Raw genomic sequence first — 22966 nt, 5'->3', positions numbered from 1 at the left:
GGTTTTCCACCAATGGATAAGTTGCATTTCGTCGTGATTCTTGGAAAGAAGGAGCATTGAGTATCACACAACATTGTTTTATCTAATACTCTTCGCAATTCTGGGAGCATAAAAAATATCATTTCAAAATCCGGTGATTTACCAAACTTAATTTTGTTAGTGATAATTTTTAACATGAGACTGAAATTTATTCTTAAGCATTTTCTTAAAAAATTAGCATGCTTGAGAAAAATTTTTCCGATCCGATTTTGAACAGATTCAAATTACAAATGAAAGAGAACTGAATGACCGAATACCAAACAAATAAAAAAAAAAGCGAGAAAGCCAACGAGATCCACGACTTCCACAAGTAAAAGGCAACGAACCACACACCGGCGGAGCGGTAAGAATTATTTTTATGCAAATGAAGCTGATAAACATTTTATTGCTTTCGCATAAGCTTTCGTTTCGATCCTTCGTTCTCTCTTTTGCGGCCACACTTCTTTCCCTTTTCGACGGTTCTTTTTACTGTACGACAAAGAAAAAACATAGCAGTCAAAAAGTAAAAGAACAAAACAGCACAAAACAGCGAACTCGCTGGCTCAGAAAATGTTGCCCGCACTGTCACAGCATGACATCATTCCCCCAACATGGGGAGAGCATCATCACACCGCGGCCAACATTGCCGCCGACGGGATGTTCTTCTGCCCCGCAGCACACCACAGCACAAAAGGGAAAACTGGCTCCAGCTATCGCCGTCCGGTGGTTCTCTGTGGATGAACAATTAATTCTGCGAAATGATGCACATTTTCTGTCGGCGCAGATGATGCGATGAAAACTAGCAGCTCAACATTCGAAGAAAGCTTAGCGAGCGGGGGAAAAAAACCAAACGAGATGACCAATCGACCGGCGTAGCCAGGGAAAATCCAACCCATAGGGTGACCAATAGAGAGGGCTTCTTAGAAGTGGTCAAATGCCAATTGATGATGTTTCCTTCGCCACATACCAGCTATAAAACCCCGCGCCAAGCTCGGGAGCTATAAAAAACTGGTCCTTAAAAAGATACAAAGATAGCATAAAAACGTTTCAGACAAAGTTTACAGCACATCAACGACAGCGTTTAGTCACAACATGTGGCTGAGAAATCAGTCATCGGGAGACATTTTGGCGACGGTTTGACAACGTGGCGACCACTATCGCTGGTAGAATCGGTGCCTCAACTTTAGGGTTCACATTGCAGGAAAGGGTGCTTCTGACGCACCTCTTTGCTCCAATCACTCTCCAATGAAGCAACATTCCGAAGTGTTATCCTTTGGTTGCTTATCCTAACCCATTAATTTTACCCCAACCGTGGCATGTCCTTTTTGTAGGCTGCCATGTTTGAATGAAGGGGAAATTATTTTTCATTTATCTGAATCCATTTCGGAGATTTTTATTTGGCCAATAAGTGAAGAAAAAAAGTATCAATGAACTTAAAACATTAAAAAATTCACAATAAAACGAAAAGTTACAGAGATTATTTTACAAATCGCTCAAATCGTTCTCCTTTGGTAGAGAGGTTCAGTTGTGTTTCCCAACATCGATCGTATGTTTGTGTGTGTCTGTTGTATAAATTGCTTTAGATCTTCTTTTACGCAGTCCATGCTGATTTTAATACCAACGACAAACGTTTCCAGCCTTAAGACGTACCACATAATCGAACCACAACCCCTTTTTGTAGCACCAAACTCCAAAAAGCGGTGATAAGAAGCCGACTGAATTGAACAGTTCGAGTCCGTGAGGATGCTGATAAACCCCAGGCAGGACGAATGGCGTCCGGAGCGGCTCAGGGAAGGTACCATCTTTGAATTTTGCGTTAAATAAAATACCACCACCAAAAACAAACCGCCGTCTCCGAGGCGATCGGTTTCGATGGTAGGTCTCCCGATTCTCGCGAGATCTAAGCCCGTGGCGAAGGATGGACGGGCGGGACGAGCCGAGGTGACCGGGGCCGGCAGGTGAGTGATGTTTATTTGAATAAATTTGCATAAGATTCAACAACCCCATCCATCGCGCTCGGGCGAGCTCGTTTTTATGAGATGTTTTGGGGGTAAAACGAGCCAATAAGACTAATAATACCGGTAATATCTGGCTCGCGTCCAAAGCACCGGACGCTTACCATGGAGGTTTCATCTAGCAAATGGGGGTTTACGGCAAGTCGAGAAAGCAATACCCGCCAGAGAGTTACGTTCGATTACAATCGAGCCCTCGAGTGAGGTTGAATTTTAGTTCTGCGATTTTCTTCCGATCACGAATACTATTTCCCACACATTTGGCAGGGGTGGGGCTGGTTTTGGAAAGGGAATCTCGTTCGCTAGCGATTATCGTGATTTAACTGCTCAAGGATTATTTGCACTAAAATTAAGGTGGATTTCTACGGCAGATAAGATCGAAAGAACGGTAGATATCGACAGTAAAGAAAACAAACACACAAACAAATCTTTAAGGGCAAGTCGCCGATCTTCATCTTCTTCTTAATCTGAACTAGAGTTTTTTCTGATTCTTCACCACGGTTTACATTACTTTGTCACCTTGCAAGTGGACAGACAATCTACTCGGGAATAGGGAACATTCTCTTGATCGGAACTGGATCCCACGCTCCGGCTATTCTGATTGTTGAGAATTTTAGTAAACGAAAATGTACTATTATGTTATTACACAAATTATTTTGATGTTCACATTAGTAACACCACGCTGTGATTTGTACCATTAAATGTGCTCGATGATGAATGAATTTAAAAAAACTACGTTTTATGATTTCCTAAACAGAAACATAATAACAGTTAAAATGCTGATCACATCACTTAGAACCTATAGACGTACCGTTTACTTACAGTAAAATAACATTTTGTAGAATAGGGGTGGACAAGGTACAAAAAGACTACCTACTTTTATCTCATTAACCCATTAAACCTATCCCGGTTGACAGAAATTTAAATTGTTGCTGGTACTATGTGGTTCCAGCAAGTAAGATGTATTTTATAACAAAATTTATTTGCAGATTTCAACTAAAAGCATTTGAAGTGATTGAAGTATAAGCAAACACTGCGTAAAAAATCGGAAGTAATGTTTTTATTAAACTTAGAGTGTTTTTTATGAATTATCAACGTTACTTGAATTTTTTGAGCACGAAAAATTATTTTACTTTCGATGTAAAAGTGGAACAAAATAGGTGCAAGGAAATGTGGTTTGGACTGAAACGAAATTTCTATGCATTCTTACACTGACAGCTGCGTTCATCGTGCAAAAAATTGGATACTAAAATAGCAGATTAAACATTTAATCTCTCTTATTTAACAATGGTGAAAGTAAATACCAGTTTCTAAGTTAATTTAAAGAACACACCAACATTCATTTATTACATTCATATTAATAACACCACACAACACATGTGGACAAAACCTGGTACACAGATGTGCCAAAATTGAAACCAAGTGGCCCAAAATAGCGACAAAAAATAGGAAGTTGATAATTTTCAGCGAAAACATAAAACAAACTCAAAAATATGTATTTTATTGCATGCTCAGACAGCTACTCTACATTGCCATACCAAGTTCATCGTTATATAATAATATAATGAATGCAACGACTTCTTGTGTGGTGACCCTCCACTAAGCAGACCAAAAGTGGAAATTTTACTTTAGTATTTTCGATGAAACAGTCAAGTGTTGATTTATATTGTGTTGTTTATCTTTTGGACTTTTAGCGCATTATCCTCTTAATTGGTCTATTCGCATTTACTTTGCTACTCTTTACCGCGGATAATAGGGACTCTACTTTTTTTTAATTTTTTTTTTTGCCAATGCCCCCAGTTGCGCGGTGAATAAAAGAAACATAATCCTGAAACTTACGAGCAGCGTTTCATGCAGGGATTCGTTACCGTTTGGGAGGCTACAGGCTTTCTAGAAGTTAACCTCAGCCCCTCCCAGAGGATCAGCCCAGGGTTCCCGAATATCGGTCACCTTTACAGGGCGCGCATAAACGGTCGTGATTTTAATGTTTGCGCTGCGGCTCACTATTGCACATTGCTTATGAGTTGTTTTCCCTTTCTTTTCGTACCCGGCCCATGCACCCCACAACAATAATTCGATTCAGCATAACTGGAGCGGCTGAAGAGGCGAAAGAAACCGAAAAGTGCCACGGCATAGTGTGGCCTCCGTTGCCGCCCTTCGGAGCGCCCTTGCAAACGCGAATGCAGTTGGCGCACTGCATTGAAAATGCAGCGACCACGGTTGTTGGCCACGTGGTTCGCTCACGACGCTGGAAATACGTAACAGCGCACACTGCACCCTCACCCGTAATGGACACCGGGGGACACAGATATAAATACCGTAAAAATAAACCTCCGCTAAAGCGTGGTGTCCGCGACGCGAAACATGACAACGACTCGAAAATGCGATGAATGGACAGGGCGTGATCGAGTTTGGTGACCAATGTTCACCACACTGCCACTCCAGACGGGAACGTTCGATATAGGACCGATAATGCACACGGCGTGATCGTTTGTGAGATGACATAATATAGCCCCTTTGCTTGTTTTTTTACTTTAAATAAACGATTTGCTTTTACAGAAGGGACAATCAGACTGCGATAAATGGAGAAAACTCATTGACGAAATTATCATGTGATTATTTTTAACCGTGTCTAAATTAAAATTCGAGCCACTCAACTGTGTGTCGTTGCTTTCCTTTAGTTTGGTTAGTTACTTAAAATTTTCTCTCATTCCACATAGTTAGCAAAACATGTAACCAGTACCTACCTTTTACGGCGGATACATAAATCCCATCAATATGACACCCGGTCTCGCAGCAAAACGCATTAGATTGAAATCTGCTAATTACTTCTTCTGTATCCAACGACGGACGCGTTCTAAAAACAAAACGACGGGGAAGGATTGATTCATCATCGCTCCGTGCCATCACATTCCGGCCATTACAAATCCCAAACTTACCTTGTGACGAGGAGAAGGGAGGTGGGAGGAAATCGCGATCAACATCATAAACTTCATCATCTTCATCAGCACCGTTCAGCCTACGCCGCAGAGAACAAATTAGCAAAGCGGAATCGTTCCAAGCCGGCACGATGCTAATTGGAACAGTAAAGACAACTTAGAAAATGCCACCAACGTCGTCAAGGATGTTAGGAAGGAAAACCCAAACGCTCGCATCGGTTTGTCCCGGGGAAGGGAAGAGGAAAGCGCACGGCGGGTGGCATGAACCCGATCGAACCCCGTCGGATCGATGACCCGCCACTTTGGGCGGCATTTCGATGGTATCAGAAGGTGCTGGTGCTGAAACAAGGAACGAAGGTGAAGAAAAAGATTCCAAACATTAGAGATGAATCGAGTGGGCGAAAGGTAAGGTCCGGTACCGTTTTCCCCAACACGCACAGAACTAGCCGGCTCGAGGACTTGAAGTGACAGTTCCACCGACGAGGTTCCCGCTGTGCCAGGTGTTGATCTTATTTGATTAATTAATTGGCACGGAGTGGAACTTTACTGCCCACCACTCTGGATGGACATCTGGTCGCGATCGTAAAGTCGTAGACAAAACAACTCCCAAACCGCGACCGCGAGTCCCGGTTGGAATGGTTCAGCCAACCTAAAAGCCAACCCAATCGATCACTCGAAAGAGTGCGTCGTCGGAAGTGCTGGCGGCGGCTGGCAGCAGCTCGGTCGCGTATACGCCAAAAGTCCTCTCCCCGCGCACCAGCGCCTCGAGGCAGCGGCCCGCGACGGTCTTATCTTCCTGGCCGAAGTGCCGAAAAGTGTTCGCCGCCTGACGCAACCGGTCCGCTAGCCATTCGATCCGCTCCGGCTCGTTTGGGTCATCCTCCAGCTCCAGGGTGGCCGCCGTGTAGTAGTAGTTCGCTCGACATAGCGACGGAACCGGCACCTGCTCGCTTCGTGTCCGCCGATCGACGAGCTGAAACATTGCTTCACACTTCATCGGTTGCTTAAGCCTGATAAGATAGAGAACCCCACGGGAAAGCAAACGATGGAGATTGGTTTGCCATTTTCATGCCCTCTAGATCTATGATGCTTCCATGCAGCGGAACCGCGTCTACTCACCGATGGTAGGTCGCTGCCCGGGCAAGAGTTACGGAGCAAAGGAGTTCCTCTTTTTTTCCGTCCAGTTCAGCCTGTTGGAACGCCTGGTTGTACTTTTCCAGCGCTTCCCGGTACTGGCCCTTCGAGAATAGGAACCTTCCATAGGCAAAAAGCGCTTCCGCCATGATGGACGGTTTTGAAGCTAGAAAGCAAGATGATAATTTGTGAACGTTATCCAACGAGCTGTAAAATTCGTGGGTTTACTTTTCAATGCTGCCGTATGAGCGTCACGGATGTACTGTTCCTGTATCCACGCTGAAGCCGTTTTGCAGTCTTCCGCAAGCTGCCGGTTGACGTCAAACAGTAGAGTGTTGATGGCGACGATCAACCTTTCGCCGTTCTCATCCAAAGTTGTCAACGTTTCCTCCATATTCTCCTTTTCCAAAGACGTCGTTGCGTGTTCCAGCATTTTCATCGCCTCCAGATGGTTCCGCTGTTTGATGAGAAACCCCGCATAGTAGTACCGCACCAATGCATCCCACTTAACACGCCCCACCGGGCAGCAATCAATACAACGATCCAGTGCGATCAGGAAGAACTGCTGCGCCAACCAATGTTTTTCGGAATCCCGTACCAGTTTCCTCGCAATCGTCAGCAGCTCACTCAATTCACTGTCGAACCTTTCCAGCTGCTTGTTCGCTTCGGCCGTTGCTAGCGAGTCGCGGAAAAAATCCAGCAATGGGCGTGAGTGTCGCAGACGCCGGTCCTCAACCGAAGGGTCTGATGTCGGTCGGACGTACTGGTCCTCGTACTCGATCAGATGTAGCACCAGGAAGGCCGCGTTGACATACCCTTCCTCGTACAGCTCGCTGGCGATGGCCTCGTAGTAGGGAATTCTTTCACGCCGGACATCGTTTGCGGTGAGTCTGGGCACTTTCTTTCGCAATCGCAATTTTATTTGTGTCAGATGTCCGGTGAAAGGTGTCGTCAGACCGGGACGGATCAGGTTCTGCGATGACATTTCGGATGTAACTGACGAAAATAACCTGCAAAGACTACTATGATACATTTACACGATAATACACGGACTTTTCCCCATCTGCAAGAGCCTGAAAATTGCAAAGTTGAATTAATGAAGACTTGTTCTTGCATTCCTAGACACAAATCTGAATGTCTTATTAATCCATTCCAAAATATTATTAGGTTAAACCTTGATCTTCTGAAGGATGAAATCGGCAAATTATATCTTCCAAATGATCGGTATTGTACTTGAAGAGCCTTTGATAAACAATTTTCGCTTCAATCGAGGCAATCACGAGCACGCGGCCATAAAAGGATTCTCTCAACACTTCCCTCAGCCGGGTCCTTGTGAAGCGCGCAAACAAAGCGAAACGTCACAGCCCGGCGACTCCGAAAAATCCTGCTCTCTGTCACTGCCAAGGCTTTCCGTGGGCACATTGCACACGGTGAAGGTGAAACCGCCTCCAAAGGCGGTGAGTGGCTCGAATCGCCAATCAAACCCGTGTCGTCAAATGGACCTGCTGCGTACCCGACCCCCGGCCGGAACATACGCAGCATGCATCCCCATTAACACTTCGATCTGCACACGTTAGTCGTATAGACCAACGTCGTCGTCCGCTTGCCGTCCGATTATTAGCTACGCCCCATTCAGTGCCTGCCGTGCGACAGCTTGATCGTTTCCGCCAAGGTTGACCCCAAAAATTCACCCCAGATCCGCGAGTCGCGGTCCTAGCGCACAAGTGGGCACTTGTTCCGCGGGCTAACCATTCCCATCCGGCTTATGGTGTGGTGCACTTTTTTCTTTCGAATTTGTTGAAGTTCAAGTTTAAAGGTCTGCCCCTCGGCCACTTCAACAGAGCAGTGTGTCTACGTGTTTGCGTTCAGCCCAAGTTCTGAGGTCTGGAATTCTTTACATGCTACACCACACAAATAATCGACCGTTTGTGGGCCAGTGGTGCGTTCTCACAGAAACAAAAAAAACCTTGCCCATTGCCAAAGTCAGTGTCAGAACCATTTTCATCGCTCGACTCGCTCAGCGAAGTCCAAGGACCAGGGATGGTGACGCATGGTGAAGCCAAATCCCTCGGATCATTAATCATAGATCAATACTATCCTCCCTGCCAGTCGGGCCTTCCTCTGGGCTTGCCCGTTCCCCGCCTCCGGGAAGGAGGTAGTAGCGCACTCCAATTATTGCCATGACATAATATGTTTTCAATTTAGAACAAATTAGCCGAGCCAATTTGCCGCAGTAGTTCCCCGGCCATTCATATGTGAGCACGATTTTTGACGGTCGAACACGCCGATTCCGACCTTCGGGTGGGCGACGATTGTCCGAGCCGGCTGGCCCTCCTATAGACATCGCCGCCCGAGCGTGGTCGAAAGCCAAGCGAGAGTGATTTCACGATCACCTCCACTCAGCCGGCGGAGCAGATTCGTTTCCTAGCGATCCCAGGCGTCCCACGGTCGTAAAATTCGTTTCCTACCGATTGCCATTTCTTGTGCGCCGGAACAAGGACCACCTCCGGCAGTTGGGAGCTGCGAATCGAATGACAAACTCTTGCTGCCTACCTTTGCGAGGTAGGTCGGCATGCCGCTCGATTTCATCTGATAGCCGTTTTGCCGTATGGCAAATTGTGCATGTATAATTGATTGACGGTATGCTGATATGGGCAAAATTGATCTCGTTATGGTAGGCCAGATCTAGCACGGGAGATAAACGGTTCGCAAAGTGCAATTAAAGGACATCGTAAAGCTCCACGTAAGGGCTGAAGTTTCCCACGCGCAGACTGAAGTAACTACATGTAACTATTTTACGAAACTAGGTGACCACCGTAAACAATTGAGGATGGTTTTAAAACTATCTTGCTCGAATCATGAACTCGTTGAGCTGAGTTGGTCAGGTTTAGCATTTCACCCTTTGAAATCCCTGAACCTGTTTGATTAGCACAAAGTTTAAGTGTGTTGAATAAAATTAACTCTATTTTATACGTTCCTCAAATTATCTAGGTCTTGAAATTAGATAACCGTTAATTGCTATATAACTGCAAGTTTTGAAGTAGCTTTGAGAACGGTAAAGTATTTTATGTTTAAACATACTTTTTATTTCTGATAATTGCTCAATTATCTGCTAATTTTGGTAGCGTTTTACTAAATCTCTTAAAAGAAATTCAGTCACTTTCGACAAATCGATTTTGTACATGTGTTGAACATAATCATGTATGAGTCCGTGTATCAAGACGAATAAATTCGAAAATTAAAACTTGTTCAGATAGGGCTGAATAGGGGGTCCGCGACAGCCGAGCGGTAGCGCTGGTTAGAAAATCGGCCCATGAGCGCCGGGGCTCACCACCTCGACGGCGTGGGTTCGAATCCCTACCGAGACCGGACCCTCCCCGGTACGAGATTACTGGACTGACTATCCACGTACTACAACAGGGAAACAAGTCTCGTAAGCCCTTAACGGGCAGGCATGACCAAGAGGTCGTTACGCCAAGAAGAAGAAGAAGAAGATGGGGCTGTTATAAAAGAAATATAGTTTTAGTTTTAAACCAATCATAAATAACAGCAATCAGAACATATACACATTTTTTATAATATAGTTTTAGAGATATCATTTTACAATAACGCTATATTCGGGCAATACGATCTTTTTAAAAACAAATAATTACAATCTTTTCACTTGTCTCGATTACTCGTTGAATTATCGGTCGATTCGAGCATAATCGATGCCGCCATGATCGATCATCCGCACGAAGGTCTGCCGGGTCTTCCTCTTGATTGGGCCGATAACTTTTGCCAAGCGGGAAGAAGCCAACAGAGAGGCGTTCTCTGCGCAGCAAGTGCAACCGCAAACGCCGGTTTTATGATTTATCGCTCGGTAAGCGTGATCTCCACAATCGACGATCTTCCATCCGGGACCAGTCGAGGGCCCGACTCGTAAATTGGCCTACGACTGACCGCACGGAGAAGGAAGATGAGCTCCGCCTTGACCAAGGACTCCCCCACGTTCTGACAGCCCGAACGGATCCGAAGATTGCAAGCAGCCTCCACTTGCAGTCGACGATCTGCAATCAAACGACGGAAAAGGCTGGGCTTATCGGTTTCACTCGGAAACCGTTGAAGAATGCATAATGATTTATACCCCAAATGGCGTCATGATCTGCAGTTCTTCTACCTAGGCGGAAAGCTGGTAACAATCACTGTAATTAAACAGTTCTCTCTCCTCTTATTTATTTAATTTGCATCTAATCTTCCACGTGCGATAAAAAAAATCGATTCCAGAAGCATTGACGTTGAAGTTTAATTAAAATGCTATCCGTCGAAGAACCGACTCCATCACCATCGGATGGTTACCATCGTACAACAATACAAGGCGTACATTCCTATACTCATAAAAACGTTTTGTTCATGTTATTCGCGTCTCTGATTCTCGAGCTACACTTCACTGCTGGTTGATTGATTATTTAATCGCAACGTCGAATAGGTTGGTTTTGCGAACGAATTCAGCTACCACCTTTACGCATTCCGATGACAATTTTCCGCTCCATTAAGGAAATTATCTAATATCGAACCGTTTCATTCGTGGCTCAATTACTTGCATATATTAAACCCTAGGGTGCATGTGCAAATGTGGTGCTCGACTCGACTCGAGCTGCGATTTGATGGCGGGAGATCGTTTATCGTGACATAGATACCGCTTGTTCGATAATAATCACCTTCTGCTGGGCGCAAGGGTGCTTTCCATTATGTTCTGCTCGGCACACCATTACCATTCTCCGCATCCTTTCTCTGCCACTTTTTTGCGCTTCCCTCACTCCCAGCCGTAAAGCGTATGCCCTCTTCCTACTTTGACCGTGTTTATGTCATGCAAAATGGACGTCTCGTGTGGGTAAAACCTTATTCAGGGCAGCAAGTGCCGCGGTCACGCAAAACGCGAAGCAAACGAACAAACGATCCCCGAACCGTACCTAAAACACCAGCACAAAATGGCGCAAAACCTTAAGCACCCGCAGTAGTGTTAACGGCTTCTACCAGTGCGTCCTGGCTGAGCACGCTATGCTCAATGTCACATCGTAGGCCAACGTGCAATGGAGCTTAAGTTAGCCTCATAATTGTCCATCAGGCGATGCACCACGTGCGCGCTGCAATTTTCGCTTTTTCGGACAATTTTCGTGCATCGTTGCCCTCGGGTTCTGCTATACTTTTTTTACCCTTTTCGTGTGATACTTACATCAAGAAAAATTAGAGCAATTTGCCTTTCAGTGCGATGGAAAAGAAAACTGATTGCTTGATATCATTGTACGAAGACACGAACGGCATGCTGAACTTATGTCACTTGCTCGTAGTATGCAAGAGTGGAGGCATAGCAAATGTGTTCATTTGTTAGTGATTTTGTTTTATTGCAACCCTAACATGGATCATGTTTGCGATGTACAAAAATAACATCATGAAAGCATCCCCTCAAGCGATCTGAAAACAAATTGACTAGTGTAAATAAACGTGTTTTACGTAAAACACAGTCCACGCTCGAATGATGAATGCTTTCCAATTTATGAAAATTCTTGCAAAAAAAAATTAACCACTTCAAAGCCATCTTGCAAAAGCTATCTACTGCAAGCAATCCTAATAAATAGATTGAGTCATCCTAATAACTAAAAGCTTACCCTAGTGTGAAAGTTTCATGATCCCTAATTTATTGATTCACGCCTCTTAACCTGTAAATAGCTTATATCTGGCGCAATAGCACGATGTATTTATCGAATAAATTTCTTAATTACCCTACGAGACGCGTATTACGTGCAACACGACCCCGGACGGGTTCTTGGGAAAGTAAAAGCTGAGATAAAGCCATTGCTTTTGAATAAATACCATCGTGAGTTACTAATTACGACACAGCATAATTTTTGTTTGAACTACTAAGAAAGCGGAAGTGAAATACGACTTTGATTGATTTAAAAATATACTTCGGACAAACAGAAGGCATAAGAGCTTGCTCATATCACTGAACTGTTATTGTTTGGAATTTCCCGTCTATGGCGTGTTTAACTTGAATTGAAAGAGATACTTGTTTCTTGATTTCATTGGCAATCAATTTATTCGAGAATTCGTATTCGTGCGAGAATCCATAATAAGTGCATAGTTAATAATTAATGTTTCAGTATTTTAGTTCTGAACTGCCGAAATGCGTATGAACCGAAAGTAAATTACATAAACTCACACTTCCAGATGGCCTGCCTTCTTCAGTATGGTCCAAGAAGTACAATTATGTCACGCAGTCAAAAACCAAATTTTGACTGAAGATGTAATGGTTTATATAAGAAACTTTCGTGAATGTAGTAGTTTTTCTTCTTGCAGATCCCGTATAACACAACTAAGTTTTAGTTCTAGTTGTTTTAATTTACTATTTTATGAATGCCCAGTCTAGTGCACATTTGCATACTACAACTCCATTAAAGTTTCACCATCGCAGTCTTCACTTGTGAAATTTTAGGCTACCGTAATTGTTGACCGATTCTTCGTTATGAAGGCATGCGCGCGTCTGATACTTTGTCCTATTTAGGAAAATCAGGAGCAACAACCAACATTCATACACCAAACAGCTGATCATGTCGTGGTTGGACAAAATTTACAATAACCATTTTTACTATTCCTCCCTTTTCTGCCAGAGGAGAAAGGCCCTTTCATCAATCATCGATCATCGCCACCATTACGTTGCCAGCGACAGCCTGTCGTGCTAAACCGGCAAGGATTACGACCAACCGCGGCATTTGGAAGGTCGATTTATCATACCACCTCTAAACGCCGTGAAAGGAGTTCAAAAGTCAAAGTACGTACTCATTTGAAAATAGGCCAGCAGAAGCAGCGAGAAACAATCATCCCCTTGTAACTGCAACTCCTATCGTGCTTATGGGATTGGTTGAAAAAGTCCGAAACATAAGCCAGTTATGTCACATCGGTGACCATTTTTCTTAAAATTTCCTTCTTATTGTATGTGTGATCTTTAAATACCTGTTTTTTTCATATTGTGTTCCTGTTTTTAATTTTTTATTTATTTAATAAAATTTGTCTGTTGAAATTTTTTGCAAACCGAGGTTTGTTTATTTTACCGAAGAAACCGAAAGAGGCGAAAGAAGCCACACGGCCCAAAGCCTCTATAAACTATACTTACAACTACTTACCGAAGAAAATTTAAGTTAATTGTATGCTGTTATCTTTCTAACAAAATCATGCAATGCATGATGTAGTTCATGTTGTACATCCTGTCCAGTATAAACATAATCGTTAATTTAACGACACATTTTTAATTCAAACGGTTCACACAACGGCATGCGTATCACCCAGCGCATATCTTTAATTTACATTCGCTCACAAATGGTGTAACCACGACAGTGTTTTCAGCCGAGGGGGCTTCATCTGGGATTTTACCCAAAAATCTTTTTTTTCTATTATGAATAACGAGTATTTCAAATTCATTCATTTTCACTTAAGGGTTAAATATTTGAAACTAACAGCATTCTTGCTCAAAAATAAGCTGTCACTTAATGATCTGTCATTGAAAAAAATATAAACAAAACCATACTCTATCCAAACAAAGTCGAAAGATTTGGGCGTGAACGTTTTGCGAGAATTTACGTGAGAAATTACTTCCTTTGTGAAGGTAATTTATCAAATAAGTTAGATATTCGTTTCTCTTTTTCGCTTGTTTCATTGTCTGTCTTTTCTTTTCTCAGTATATCCGCATTTGAACCAATGGCATCCGCATCGAGTAGCAGCGCTAAAAATTTGTTCAGTGACTCCAAACGGCGGCTGGCCGAACGGGTCGCAGTGAATGTTAACAATGCATCGTCAGTAGCTCGTCAGATCGTGCGCGGGTCTAAATCAAACGAAATCCTAATGCAGGCAGCAAAGAATTTCGCGTATCATGAGAGTACCGTCGACAACAGCATTCAGAATCTCAAGAAGATGGAAATCATCTTCCAGCACCTGAACTACCAGTACGAGGCTATCGAGCAGGCGGGTGAAAAGTTAGAATATGTCGAGGAGCAGGTGAAAGCCATGGAAAGGTGATAAAGCGCGAATGTGGTGCGATACGAACCAAAGGCATGCGACTCAAGATCAAACTGTGGTTTATTATAAGTTCGTCTGAATCGGTTTAGTTATAAGTTTCTTCTGACGTTAACGAACGTAAAGAATATTTGATTTGGACCAAAAGTTTAACATTCATGAAAGCGTGCATCTTCAAAAAAAAACAGCTAAGAAATTTTATTTACATTGCAAGCTTACAGTATTGCTGTTAGTTATCAAATTGTCATATGCGAGCGCCCTCTGATATCAAACGGGGATAACTAGTAGTGTTGTAAGTGTCAAAATATACCGCCAAAACATACAGCGCGTTTGTTTACATTCACAATGAGATCATTCTTCTTTACTTGCGAAATCATCGAAACATGCGTTGGTTTTGGAGTGTAATTATTGCATCGTCAAAGCAGAGTTTTAATAAAAGGATGTAAAAAAAAATTTGTGAAGATCAATCTGAAGTCGGTACGATTGAATGTGAACGATATTCGATGAAAGTTGGTGAAAATGGAGACTCCGCGTTCGGTAACCCGAGTTCTAAGACCACACGCTGGAACACCGAAATTATCCAGCAGAAAGAAATCTCTCTTTGGAAAGGATGATAGCAATGAATCTGATTTGGGACCGATTACTCCGCTTCGATTTGGCAGTAACCGAAACACTGCTAAACGTAAGTTGGCTTAGCACAGTTCACGATGAAGGACGGTTGGCTACCTCGCAGCTGTATGTACTTTTCATATCAATCTGTAATGGATTGTATTTTGTAATTACAGCAAACACTACTCTGAATAACATCACATCATTCCGAAATCTCTTTGGCAACGAATCTCCCGAAAGTGAACGTTCCTTGTCTCCCGATTTCGCCCAACGGTATACAAACAATGGGCGCTACGAGCTGCTTACGGAGGGGCATGATAAGGAAAATCAGCACGCGGTCGATGAAGAGACACGCTTCTCGTTTCACAGCATCCCGGCGACGCCGAGCGGGCGGCTTAGTGCTGAGGAGAGTGCACTTCTCGATGAAAGCAATTCTAACTCCTTATCCGTCCAGATGAGTTCCGACCTGAATCTAATAGAAAAACGGACACTCCGGACGCCCGGTGTTACGACACGCAATTCCATGAAAAAAGGTTCGCAAGTGCGATCAGTCGAACCTTCGTTTCGCAGGACGAACGAACAAGAAAAAAGTACAAATGATGCCACACCCAACACCAGTATTCCGGTGCACCGTTGTCATACTTCCACTCGATCCGCTGTTAAGGCGCGCACAGCCTTACATTTCAACGATATTCAGACCATACCGACAAAATCGTTCTATGCTTCTTCGATGAGTGAAAACAGACAAAATATTGACCAGCCCACTTCGGTGTCCGCTACGGAGGTGAAACGCACCGCGGAAGAAGTATCACCGCCGGCAGTCGTAACAAAACCAACTGTCCCTACCGGGAAAACTCCCCGCAAACTGGGCTCTATGCGCAAACGTTCGAAATCGTTCTCATCCAACGCACCGCGCCTTGGTCAGCGGGGAGTTGTCCATAAGATACGTAAACCATCTAAGAAGTCGTCTCCGAAGGAAAGCCAGAAAGAATCGAAAAAACGTGAGAAACAAAACAGTAAGCAATCGCAAAAAAATCGTGCGATTGCCGGTAGAACGAAAAGTTGCCCGACAACACCGAAAGGCACCGGGGAGAAACAGTTGGATAAAGATGATTTCATCCAGAAGCTACAGCGCGTGAAAGACATGCTCGAGCAAGGTCAAACCCGTTTGCAACGGGCTCGTCCACTGTCGATGACACGATCGATGACAGATCTGAGCAAAGCGACCCAATCCTGCGGAGAAGAAGCTGACTCGTCCTCATCGGAAGACGAAGATTCAGATATGGAAGAGAGCCAAGGGCAGAACCGTAAATTCTTCCGCTCTCGCAGTGGGTCCCGTAATCAGCGTAAAGTGTACAATCACTTCAACTCTATCTCGCTGCTGGTGCGTAAAGGTGGTAAGCGGAAGCTAATCGACTTTCCCCAGACTCCCAAGCGTCGCAGGACGGATTTCGAAAAGCAGGATTACTTTGATTTTGAGACCGAACAACAGGAGGTGGATGATTTAATCAACCGACTCGACCAGCGTGGGAGCTACGCCCAAGAGGGGGAGGACTATGCCTATCAGCAGCAGCAACAGCCGCACGAAGCTATTATTGAGAACGAGGATGCGATCAATTACGGTGACGACGAACCGATACCAATCCAATCGAACGTGATTTACGTCACGATGGACGATTACATCGTAGATGAGACACAAATGGATAGTATGACGGTTTATGAGGAGTCGATGCACAGCAGTCAAACCATCATCGTGCGGCATGATGATCCCAGCCAGATGGTTGCACAAAACGATGCTAATCTTCACTCGGCTATGAACGTGGACTACTGTGCCGATTATGGTTGTAAGTCCAGCTTTTTTTACAAACATGATTAACTCACATTTGTTTATACCGACTTAGAAGTTTGAAAACATTGTAACTTTAGAATTGTAAATATAAGTAAACTAAAATTAATTAACATTATATAGCATATCAATACTATGTAGCATATATATAGTTTCATTGGGACTAAGCTCATTTAATGGGTTGGTGATTATTGTGATCATTATTCATAGTAATAATCAGGTAAATAATGTAGCGTAGATAATATTTTGGAGTTAAGCTTCTGTTCAATGTTCAAAATGTCATATGCAATACGTTGTCGTGTAAAATAATTTACTTTCTCAATTTTTTCTTTATTGTTGTTACATTACAAAGAAATGAACTTTAACATCATTTCTGTTTTTTTAAAGTAATTTAGAGACGAAACATCCCATTCTAATGCTTAGGACGGAGTCACTAAACGACGCTCACGTTATCTTCACACACTCCTCCAGTGTATGGAACACATTGAGATTTTGCAAGCAATCTTGTAAGAAGTTTATTGTTCCTGCAGGACTATGGCAACAACCCCCAAATAAATTATAAATATAACCCAATGTAGAAGTGGCGTTGTTTTGACGCTATGTTGATAGTTTCTGCAATGGCAGCCTGCATCAGGAGTGAAAATGGATATTATCTTTTCATTGCTTTTGCACAGCAAGTTCAACTGTTTCCAAGTTTCTATGCTCTTAAAAATGTTCATATTAGCTTAGATGAATCTAGAGATGTATTCTCTTGCAAAGACTCAAGTGAAGGGTGGTTTATCTTTACACTCCGTGGCAAGCACAATACAAGCATAAATACATGAAAATATGTATTTAAATTATTTTTGCTATTAAGACCTCTGGTTTCACATTTCTAATACTTCACTCAACACACCATTTCCATTTGTTTATTGCATTTTTCAATCCTTATGCTCGCAAGACCTGCTTTCGGATTGAGCTTCTATAGCGAACTCATTCGAAAATCAACATTCTTCAATTGCACGATCATTCTTTTTTATAAGATCGGCTTATTGTGGGTATACCGTATGTATAACATCCGTCTTGTTTTACTATTGTTTTTCTCAAAACTGTGTTTTTATAACAAATCTGTGTCATAAAATATTTGTATGCAGTGCATGGATTATTTTGCCATCTTTTGATTTGAAAATATATATTCATCATCTTGCATCTTGCATGGGCCGATTTTCTTACCGGCGCTACCGCTCGGCTGTCGCGGACCCCCAGTCAGCAGATTGTACGACATTTATTAACGATGTCCTCATCGTGACCTGTAGTCCATGTAGAATAGCTGCGAAGGTTAAAAAATTGTTCATACTCCCCAAAACATGAAATGGACTCAATTTTTGTTTTGGTACATAACGTTCGCTGACACACACAATACCCTGGGACTTTGTCTCACCGTTTGTTACAATGGCTGTTTGAAACACGCGGTCATAAACATTAGATAAGAAACGCCATATTGCGATCTATGTTGGCGCATAAAAGGACATTCTTTTGCTTGTGCCTGGTCCAGATCAATTCACGCATTACTCAATACGGAGTTAGAGATAACCTGCTGGGACGATACTCCGTACACTTAGTGCTGGATTGTTGATGGCACATAAATCTACCCAGTTTTGGTGATTGTTTTATCGAAAACTTGTTGTGTTTAAGATCTTTTACCAAACAATTTATGCGAAAAATGTAAAAAAAAACTTCAGGCTTAACGCAAACTGAGGACCTCACCCACTCAGCAGTATTTATATTAATTTATTACGACGAACCTAGTTTTCTGGGTAGCCACTGTATTGTTATTTTGTTTGCTATACTGAATGCTTCCTAAATTAGTGCCGCAGATTACCCAAACCCAGTGGATCATGGAAGATACTTTGCAAACGACGAACACCACCACCACCACCACCACAACCAACGAAAGCAGCACGATGTATTATCCCATCTTTTACCGTGACCGAGTGAAGGATCTGTGGCAACAGGAGAAGCAATCTTCCACGAGTGATCCGCCCCAGATGGACGTGTTTCATGCCCTACGGCAGCAGGATCGCGCACACAAACAACAACAACGGCACGGGACCGGTGTGGACCAGTATCAACTCGATGCTGGTCAGCGAGCGTACGGTGCGGTGCAGTGCACGGAATGTGGCCTCACCTACTCAAGACACGAACCAGAGGAGGAGCTAATCCATGACAATTTCCATCGCTCCCATGCGAAACTCACGTTTGCCGGTTGGTCCAACGAACACATCGTAACGCAGGTCCCAGAATGGGACGTTACGGGCCGAATCATAGTGGTATCGCAGGTTGATAGCCGGCAGTGGCTCGCGAAGGTACAATCTATCCTGGAGGTAGTGGATACTGAGTTGGGATTCGCCACGTACGGTGAACTCCCGGAGGGTGGCTGCGTATATCTGGCCATTGCTCGTTCGACGGTGCTCGGTGTTTGCGTGGTCCAGCCGCTGCAGTATGCCAACCGGATGATCACCATCGACGGACTGCACGGCGCCCCAATCGATTGCTATTCGACCGAGTTCTATCCCGCCAAGTAAGTGCCCCGTGATGCTCCCTAACTTTTGACTCCGTAACGTTTATGTATGTACTCAAACAACTCGTTCCGTATTTACTTTCCCACAGATGTGGTATATCACGGATTTGGGTTTCACCCAAATATCGACGACTCGGGGTCGGTCGGACGCTCCTGACGGCCATCAAACGGCACTACATCTTCGGGTACGTGATGCGCTCCGAGGAAATCGCATTTGGCGCACCGACGGAGAGTGGCAGACTGTTTGCCGAATCGGTCACTGGCCAGAAAGATTTCCTGGTCTACCTGTAAATGCTCAGCAGCCTGTCGGTCAGGTGTGTTACGTGCCAGCGAGAACAAGCATTCAATTTATTATGTAGGTCGTGTTTGGTTTCTATCATATTTACATTTGTTCTGTTTTTTTTTCTTTATTTTTGTCTAAACCTACCAATTAAGAAACACAAAAGAAGCTTTTAAACCCGGTCAGCGAATTATGAGTGGCAAGAAATAAAGAGTATCACGATCCATTATTTTTTTGTGCCAGTTTCTTTCGCTTTGGTCTGCTCGGCCAGCTGCTGTCGTTCGCGTGTTAATTTGGTTCGCATTTTCGCTAGCTTGTCCACCTTGCTGTGCCACTTGACGTACTTCTCGTACTCTTTCTCACTGACTGGGCACACTCCCGTAGATTCTAGCAAATGTTCCAGTAGTTCAGCTACCTCCAGCGGTTTGCGTCCGAACTGCATGCGCCGACGAATCGTCAGCACTTCCTTGGTACAGTGCAAAATGTGCCCGGCCGAGTAGCAGCCCCGCGTAACGGTAGCCAACGCCGAAAGATCAATGTCTCGCGGAACCCCAACCCCAAAGCGGCGCAGTGCGTATTGCCAAAGTAACACCGTCGAACCGTAGTCCGGTCGTGGTAGAAGTAGGAACTTTTCGAAACATTTCTTCAATGGGGCCACCTTCGCTAGCCACGGGGCGTCGGACGTGGCAACGAGCAGGATCTTATCTTCCGGCTTTAGTTGCTTTACGATCAGCTTGAACAAGTGCTTTCCAAGTTTTCCTGGATCGGTTTGCTCCTCGTGCGTTGGGATTTTTTTGTAGAACGCTCGATGTATGCCTTCGATCGCGATCACTGACGGTTGAACAAGGCGGGCGACCGCGAGTACAAGCTGCAAGAAGGCCGGAACTTCTGATGGTGGAATGGGACCACACGTATCCACGCCCAGATCAAACAGGACGGATCCGGTCTCGTGACAAATCGCTTCCAAAAGCAATGTTTTTCCGTATCCACTGGGGCCAAGGAGACATATTGATTTCGGTTTCGGTACCAACAGTGGACCCATGCCGTATAGATAAGAACGCAGAATTGTTCGAACCTCTCCCATTCCCGGGAATGGATCCTGTTCCAACCGATTGCGTCGTTCGAAGGCACAATAGCTGATGTCGCCAACAAAATCCTCGAGCGTTCGCGAGCGATAAGATTTTAGGACATTCCTGTCCACCAGTTCATCGAACATCGACTCTACGGTACGACATTCTGCGGTATCCATTGGGGGTTCCTTTCGCTTTGACTTACCTTTACTTTTCGCACGTGGTGGTTTTTTGGCTTTCGGTGGTTTGTACTTTTTCCGTTCGTCCTTGCATAAGGCCATTTGAAGCAGCTCTCGTTCCGCTTTAAGTAACGCGTGGACTTCGTGGTGCAGTTCCTGATGAACTTCGGCCATTTTTTCCAATGTAATCCATTCCATTATGGGTAAGTCGTCACAGTTCTCCTCGAGCTCGTTGATGAACTCCCAGTCCCTCCGATATCGACGAATCGTTTCTTCCAGCGTTACTGAAAAGGAAAAACGATTCCCATTTGAGTATGTCCGCTGTTGACTTGCACGGAAGAAGACTTTTTTCCCTTTTAGGTACCCTACCGTAAGCATTGCTCACAAACTCCGGTTCAGTGAAATCGTATGTTTTGCCCTCCTTTTTCTCACGGGCACGTTTCTCCCGGGCCAGCTCCTTCAAACGTTCTTTTTCCTCGCGTCTCTTCGAATGTTCCCGTTCCTTGGCGGCTTTTGCCGCTTCGGCCTCCTTCTTTCGCTGCTCGGCAGACTTTAACTTGTCTAACTGCTTTTGGCGCTCCTGCTCGAGGTACTCTAACGGGGTGAGAGTTTCCCCGCGCACGATAAGTACCGTCCCACCCTCAAAAAGCTCCGGTATTACATCAAACGCATGGGCCTCGTCGTACCACTGACGAAACCAAGCCCTGACGGCGTCACCAATATCCTCCAGCAGAGCTGCCCCACGTGTGCGCAGAATTCTTGCCTTTTCGTCCGCGATTGCTTCAAGAAACGCCTGATCGAACTCTTGCTTCCTTTCGCTTCGAGCTGTACGGATCTCGTCGACGGTGGTAGAATTGGTTTCGATTGGCTCAAGTGCGTCAAACAATCCTAGGAATTTTGACCTTTCATAGCGTGCCCTTTTTGCTACCTTTTTAGTGTGATACCGACGCCAACAGCGTTGGATTGTGGCTGCAGCATCATTCAAACGTTGCCGTTTGTCTGTTTCTAGACGATTACTTTCAGCCCATTCTTCGAGCGCGCCCACCTGAGGCATCTTTGAAGCCTTCTTAAAACCAGTATCCTTTGCAGCAAGTTCGGTTGTGATCGGAGGTTGGTACCCCGGAGGTGTGTAATACGCAAAGTTGACCACATTTTTCTGCTTCATTTGAAAATCCCAATTATATACGGTACGCTTGACGGGATAGAGCATTTGCTGGCCCGGTCGAAAGGAAAAATCGTACTCAATATCCTCGATCTCTTCGTCAATTGGTTTCGGGTAGTATCGATCGGGATGGAGACGAAAGTTAGTCTGCCGCACCCTCGCTTGGCGAGCTTTTTCATGCGCCAAAATTAGTGCCAGTGCAACCTGAATCCGTTCCTTCCTTCGATCACGCTTCACCGCCGGTCGCATGGGGTTTTCAGGCTCTTCTTCCACGTCCTGGTCACTCTCACTCAGCTCACTGTCCTCCTCGTCGCTATTCCCTCCATCGATCTTTTTCAATCTTCGCGAATCGATCAACGATTGTAATTCCACTGGCCGCTTGGCGGACATATAGCACGGACGAACGGCCTCAACATCGTCCGGAATCAAATGAAGCTCCTGTAGCGCCCCATCTACGTAGACAAACTCGCTGAGCTCTATATCCTGTAGCTTCGTCCTGAGTTCGAGCATTCGTACATTGGCGGCTTCCAGTAGACCCTTAATGACTTGCCGTTTTTGCACCTGCAACGTTTGATCAAAGCACCGATCCAGACTTCGGCACAGACCCACATAGCGACAATACAAATCGGACACAAGCCGGTGAACTACCCGTACGTCTTTAGTTGGCTCGACCGTTTGCACAAGCCTTTCATGAGACAGCACGTGCTCGATCTGATTACTTGTGGCGATCCAGAATTTTGCTATCGCTTTCGATTGGGCCATGGTATGGGTTTTTTCTTCGATTAATAATTTAGCTTAGATTTTTTGTGTTTAGCCTTTTTTCACTACAAGACCGAAGTTCCAACCAAAACTGTTTGTTGCTAAGAATAGTAAGCGTGCTTTGATGAGTGGGATTGTCAATTGGTCGTAGCAAGTTTTTAACGAAAAATATCAAAGCTTTAAATTAGTTTATTTAAACTGTTTCTATTTAATAGTCGGTCTATTCTAAATTTAAATGAACGAATGCGCCGTGCACGAATGCGATGGTTGCACAGTTAACAGCAGCAGAGTTATCCAACCAGTTTGAGCACCATTATAGAAGGTGTAAAAACTAACGTATAGAAATATT

The 22966-nt window shown here is 44.4% G+C and overlaps 4 protein-coding genes across 4 annotated transcripts; 2 read left to right on the top strand and 2 right to left on the bottom strand.

The window, feature by feature from the left end:
* Positions 1–5618: 5618 nt before the first annotated feature.
* On the bottom strand, positions 5619–7088 carry LOC131288853 (uncharacterized). Its single transcript, XM_058318033.1, has 3 exons — positions 6332–7088; positions 6089–6269; positions 5619–5979 (listed from the first exon to the last, which is right to left on the bottom strand). Exons 1-3 carry the CDS (start codon positions 7086–7088, stop codon positions 5619–5621), a joined length of 1299 nt encoding a protein of 432 aa, XP_058174016.1.
* A 6734-nt stretch (positions 7089–13822) lies between these two features.
* On the top strand, positions 13823–14338 carry LOC131288218 (BLOC-1-related complex subunit 7). Its single transcript, XM_058317335.1, has one exon. The coding sequence runs from the start codon at positions 13838–13840 to the stop codon at positions 14153–14155; it is 318 nt and encodes a 105-aa protein (XP_058173318.1). The 5' UTR covers positions 13823–13837; the 3' UTR covers positions 14156–14338.
* Positions 14339–14374: 36 nt separating this feature from the next.
* Positions 14375–19662, top strand: LOC131285631 (N-acetyltransferase eco). Its single transcript, XM_058314490.1, has 4 exons — positions 14375–14834; positions 14938–16605; positions 18456–19167; positions 19257–19662. The coding sequence occupies exons 1-4, from the start codon at positions 14672–14674 to the stop codon at positions 19456–19458; spliced, it is 2745 nt and encodes a 914-aa protein (XP_058170473.1). The 5' UTR covers positions 14375–14671; the 3' UTR covers positions 19459–19662.
* An 11-nt stretch (positions 19663–19673) lies between these two features.
* Positions 19674–22620, bottom strand: LOC131289860 (IQ and AAA domain-containing protein 1-like). The gene is made up of 2 exons (XM_058319198.1): positions 21066–22620; positions 19674–20980 (listed from the first exon to the last, which is right to left on the bottom strand). Exons 1-2 carry the CDS (start codon positions 22618–22620, stop codon positions 19674–19676), a joined length of 2862 nt encoding a protein of 953 aa, XP_058175181.1.
* Between the last annotated feature and the right edge of the window lie 346 nt (positions 22621–22966).

Source organism: Anopheles ziemanni, chromosome 3 (genome assembly GCF_943734765.1).
Source record: "Anopheles ziemanni chromosome 3, idAnoZiCoDA_A2_x.2, whole genome shotgun sequence".
Lineage (NCBI taxonomy): Eukaryota > Metazoa > Arthropoda > Insecta > Diptera > Culicidae > Anopheles > Anopheles ziemanni.
Note: the sequence above shows the minus strand (reverse complement) of the source record. Positions and strands in the feature narration are given on the sequence as shown.